The sequence below is a fragment of the Mustela nivalis genome, assembly GCF_964662115.1.
Source record: "Mustela nivalis genome assembly, chromosome: 1".
Classification (NCBI taxonomy): domain Eukaryota; kingdom Metazoa; phylum Chordata; class Mammalia; order Carnivora; family Mustelidae; genus Mustela; species Mustela nivalis.
In genome coordinates, this window is record NC_139020.1 from 71,267,802 (window position 1) to 71,273,801 (window position 6,000).

A 6,000-nucleotide genomic window follows, 5' to 3' on the forward strand; every position below is an offset into this window, starting at 1 on the left:
ATTTTATTTTTGCTTATATTGGTTCACCTATCTGGCATGTGGTAGAAACTCAATAAACCTATGATGAATGAAGGAAAGAATCAGTCTTAATGACAAAATCATCCCTAGAATCCAGCTGTTCATATACACAATAAATCTCCCAAGTAACGAGCAATTTCTTGGAAGAAAAATGTTACTATAAGGTATCCTAAAACTGCTCTGGTTGATGACAGAAGAAGAATGCATCAAAATGTTCTATAGGTAAATATTATTTCTAATTGCTCCTTTACCCTCAAGATATAAAAGATAACCTACAGCTATAATTGTCTATGAATGTCTATGAAACATATAGCACCATGCCTGGCATATAATATGTACCTGCAGTGGTCAAGAACACAGGGTCTAGAGCTGACTGCCTACATTCAAATGCCACCTTTAATGCCTAAAAAGACCGGGTGTCCTTAAGCAAAATTACTTAATCTGTATGTACTTCAGTTTTTCATTTGTAAAACTGAATCAATGGTACTTAAGAGATTTTGTGAATTTTAATTGAGTTACTTTATGTAAAATACTTACAATAAAATCTTTAGTTCTGTAATCATATGTTTTTTTTAAATCATCAATTTTGAAAATTAAGCACAGAGAATACTAGTCAATACAAATGCTAAAGCATTTTTTCCTCAGTGTTTTGATTAAGTTAGCAGACTAAAAACAAGAGCATCCAATCATAAAAAGCTAATAAATATTTAACAACTAAGTCCCTTTTGTTGGGATCAATTAGTAGCCAGTTTTACTTTCAAAAACAGTTCAGAAACACACAAATCTAGCAATTTTCTGAGTCATCATGTTTTGGCTTTATAAATCCATTATCTACCAGATCACTAAAACTATAAAATAACACGCTTCTTTTGAAAAATCATTGCATTTCATGACCCTGCTTTTTATTCTACATTTCACACATAGTCAATTCACTCACATCTACTGTTGATAAGTCAATGGTATCCAGATCACAAAGAGTGCAGCCATTATCCTGCGTCCATGCATTTGGTACATAGTTTCCAAAATAGTTCAGGAGAATCTAGTAAATGAAGGAAAACTGTATTAACAAAGTAAGCCTTTCCTATCAATGTGCTTTCATTCCATAAACACCTAGCTTCAAAGCAGGTTTTCTGCATTAGATAGATTCCTTAATAATTCTGCTAACATTTAGCACTTAGAGGTATACACTGAACTAAATTCTCTCCAGATGATGAATCATAAAATCAGGGCAAACTTTGTCTAGAAAGGCCAAAAAATTATTTATAACTCACAAGGTCACTTTATTTCAGTATGTAAGAAATAATACCAGATGAGACAGAATTTAAGAAATATGCCAAATAATGAAACACAGTTTTAATTGAGTTAATGAGACTTAGCAAAAACACCATTGATAAGAGCCGTCATGGGAACTGTAATCTGGTAATAAAATAAATATGATAAAAGGCCTAGTGCAGACACCTGCAGTGGATGGGAGCAGTGCCAGTGTAATCTCTTGCCAACCATCACCACACAAAACAGGTATTATATATTTACCTTATCACCAAAAAGCACTAAACTCTTCCAAGAAGCTCTGCGACCTATGACTATAAACTAGGCTTCTGGGCAGTGGTTCAGGGGCACTGACTTCAGGAAAAGAAAGCTTACAGATTGAACAGATCTAGAACAAGGTCCTAATTACTGCCCCCTACCCCCCACAAATCCTATAAACAGTAAACTGAAGTATAATACTGCTTCCCCATCTACCCCTTTCAGACCACTCAGAGCATCTCCTTTGTAACTCATCTTGCCCTCTCCTCAGGCATCTACTGGCAATCATTTCATTTGTAAAATATGAGTCGCTTGTATGTGTTTTGGGTGAAGAAAATGAAGATAGAGACATAAACACTAAAATATGAGCCCTCAAACAAATCCAGAGTATTTCTAGAGTGCAAACATTATAGGGAAAATTCTGATTTACTTTTTAAAAAATCAGCACACTTTTCTACTGCAATTTCAATACCTGAAGTGGTATGAACATTTGTAGTTTTTAAATTTTTATGTTTTTAATTTCTTTTCAAAAACTATTTTACCGCAAGACAGTGAAGCTGCAGCAAACTAGCTTTAGCTGTGATTTTATAGTACTGTGAAAAGGAAGCACATAAAATCATCACTATGCTTATAAAATCATTAAGTCTTCATTAGAAAGGTGAGATAAACTCAAAAGAAAAACATGTCAATATATTAAAGATGGTCAAAAATGTACGGAAGTGCCAACTGGATTTTTCTAGCTTCCTAAGACCATAAAAGATCCTCCAGTTCGGAATAGGCGAGGTAATTAGTATAGTACCATTTTTCTAGATTCCTCTCAAATATTTCAGATACCATCCATATATTTCTTCTGTACTAAAACTGAAACAAATGTTGTTCAAACAGTACAATATTCATTACAATGAGAAAATCTTTGTGTAATCTGTAGAGTACGATCATAGGACGTGGAAAAGTAACTCATTTACATCTCTTTTGAACTACATGATAATTCAGAAAACAAATTACAAGGCAGGAAATATGTACTCATGAAATTCATTAATGACATTTCAAGAGTCAATGTGGTCATTTTAAATGTGCCTCTAAAGTAAAAACAAAAGTTTTGCTATTGTCAAATTACAAATGCAAACATTAATCATTCACATTCTATATAATATGGTTTTGAAGGAAGAAAAAAGATTCATGTGAAAATGGATCCTATACTAAGCATTATTTCTAAAAGAAATTTTAAAACCCCTTTTTAAAGGCTAGTGGGAAATATAATTTTTGTTTTTTTTTAAAGAAAAAAACCTCCCCCAAATAGTTGGCCATATCTAGAATTCCCAACAATGTGTAAACACTGGGACTTTCCTCATCTCAGAAATCTCATAAAAATTAAATATTTATTTCACGAATTATTGATCAGTCTATTAGAATGCTTATGTGAATGTGAAAATGATCAATCTCTTTTAAAAGGTTAGAGCATAAAAGGCATTACTTTTAGTTTTCAGAATTAAGACTTTATTTTTAACCATTCCACTTTCTTTTTATACCTCAATTTAATTTTCATAGGATAATTAAGATATTTTAAAAGCATTACTTTTGACTGGACACCTCTCTCTTTTGGATCTCTCACTACACATGGAGAAGCTTTCCATCACCCACCCACCTCCCCTTCATTTACATCTGTTTTCTTCATTAAAATCTGCACACATTTATGCTGGCAGCTTTGGAAAGTTCAGAAAACTGTTTCTGTCGTTTGGCTGTTCCAGGCAGTTCTCAGCTACTAGGTGGTAGTACTTTCCTGATCCTTCTTGCACAATTATCAAACCCTTTCCAAGAATGATGTCATTTCATTGGCAGAGAAACTTTTCCAACCAATCTTTTCTTTTCTGTTTCTTTTCTTTTTTCTTTCTCTTTCTCCTACTCTTTCTTCCAAATCATCCAATTATTCAAGGTCATAGTGAACAAGTATGTACAAAATTAACATCCCTATTTTTATTGCAAATTATTTTCAGAAATGCTTATTTTCATATGCAAATTAGGTGATTGGATCTTCTTCTGCTCAATCTTAGCTTCTATAAAAATACCACCAATTTCATGATTACTTTAACATGTATATTATCTGATATTTAAAAGAAAAGGTTAGGTATTAAAGTAAGCATTTATGATGTGTTACTAACAGTAAATGAGCTTCAAGAATAAAAAGTAAAGTTTCAGTCAGAAATCACAGTTCCTGTCTAAAAACTTATTTATATCAGATTCTATGTATCTAACCAAGTATGAAAATAATTATGTAGATAACATATTTCAAATAAAATGAAACTTTATTTTAAATAACACATTTTAAATAAAATAAAACTTTATTTTAAAGAACATATATTAAATAAAATATTACTTAAAAACAAAATTATTTACATATCATTATGAAAACAAATGAAAACTTTAATGCTTATAGATATAGACTGAAAGGACATAAAAACCGAAAGAAATCATGAACAAAACAATATCAAAGTGTAGGTTAGTGGGATAAAGTGATTTTTTATTAATTAAAAAATTATATATAACAATTTAATTTATAATTTAAAAATTTTAATAGCATGAGATTTAGAGAAAATAACTTTAATAACTTCAGTCCACAAACACATTAAAAACAATTTATCATTTACAGATTATGTTCAATTTTTAAATGAAAGAAATGGCTTAAATATTATGTTAGGTCAATGTTATGGTCCAAAGACACTGACATTATAATCACCCTTTACTAAATAAAATAATAAGTAAAATTAACTTACAAAAATTCATACAGAATATCCTTTTGCCTTTCATGATGACTAAAAAAACCAAGTTTGTATCTAGAGAATAATCTGCTTTCTTTCCCCATTAGCCTGGATGCAGGGGAAAATGTGATATATTCATGTGCCTCCAACTTTAACATAATATTACTAAATAAGGTATTAACATAAAGTAAAAGTTTATTTACATGATCTTTTCTCAGATGTTTTTGTTATAGTAAGTATATTTTTTTAAATTAACATATGATGTATTATTTGCTTCAGGGGTACAGGTCTGTGAATCATCAGTCTTACACAATTCATAGCACTCACCAGAGTGCATACCCTTCCCAATGCCCATAACAAATATAATTTTTATAATAAAAAAAATTTACTTCACTTTGTTGCCAAATAGAATCCCAGGAAGATACACAAGATGGGATCATTTCACTGTTTCAACTTTATGGAAGTATATTTTAAAACCTGAATAAAGTGCATGATTGTGTAGGAAAATATAAGATATTAGAAAAAGGGCAAGGATGAGGAGATTAAAACAATGAATTTACATTTGATTTAAAAAATTACCAAGAAGCAGCAGCACCCTACTTAGTTATAAAAGATGTCCGGTTGTGCAAAAGTCTTGACCTAATTGGCACTAAGGGTCTCAGACAGAGAGCTAAAACAGATACCGTGAGCGTGCACGCACACTCACAAACACACGTGCATGCACACACATGCACATCCTGTAAAGTGCTTCGTAGACAAATCTGTCCATTTATCTGCTTATGGAGAGTTCCAGGACCCACCTCCATTTTATGAATTTTTGCCCTGCCAAAAAATCATCTGTCTTAACACTTTCAAGAATAATGCTAGGTCATTAGATTGTTTCTATACTCTTAACATTTTTTTGAAAGGCTAATATATGCCAGACATGGGCTGGACCCTGGGGAAACAAAAAGTATATTTCACCCCTGTCCAGCGTGTGGCAGTATGTACTGTGACAGAGGAAGTTCCAAGTATTATAAAAGTATGCAGGAGACCTAAGTCTTTAGTCCTTAGTCCTAAGTCTTTAGTCCTTTAGTCTTTAGTCCTTTTAGACACCTAAAAGGTAAAGAAGATTTAGTAAGTGGGTACAGCAAGTGGGAACTGGGGCCAGAGATGTGAATGAAAGGCAGGTACATAAGATTTGTAGAAAGAGAAAACACTAAACTTGCAAAGTTCAAAGTAATTCAGAATGGTAGGAGTTAAGGGAGAGAAAGGGGGAGAGAATGAGTGAGTATGAGAAATGGATGTGTGGATATTTGTAGGGTCAGGAGAGGGGTAGTAGATGCAATGGTGACCACTAAACCCAGAGTGAAATTTTAAAAAGAGCTTTAAAAAAACCAGTTGAGAATTTGGATCTTTACCCTGAAGTCCACCGAGGGCATTACACAAGTAAGTGACGTGACTGGCTTTCTGCTTCAGCCAAATGCCCTAGTTCCAGGCTCCTGGTGGGTGAATGTGAGGGGTGGTAGGGTGCAGGTGGCATGAACTAAGGAAGCTGTCAATGGCACTGAGAATATTAGACAAACCTCCATGTACAGAAGTCAGAAAAAGCAGCTCTTGGATTGGGAGTGGGCAAGCGATCAGAACGCAAACAAAACCTAGTTTCCAGTTAACTAAATGGATGAAAGAAGAGGCAGAGTTGGTCTTAAGCTCCAGGTCT

The 6,000-nt window shown here is 33.0% G+C and overlaps 1 protein-coding gene across 2 annotated transcripts in view; it reads right to left on the reverse strand.

The window, feature by feature from the left end:
* Positions 1 to 6,000, reverse strand: part of PLOD2 (procollagen-lysine,2-oxoglutarate 5-dioxygenase 2) — a 95,303-nt gene that overhangs the window by 23,930 nt on the left and 65,373 nt on the right. For both annotated transcript variants that reach the window (XM_082713222.1, XM_082713223.1), the window contains exon 8: positions 956 to 1,057. In XM_082713222.1, coding sequence (XP_082569348.1) covers positions 956 to 1,057 — 102 coding nt within the window. The remainder of the gene's footprint in view (positions 1 to 955; positions 1,058 to 6,000) is intronic.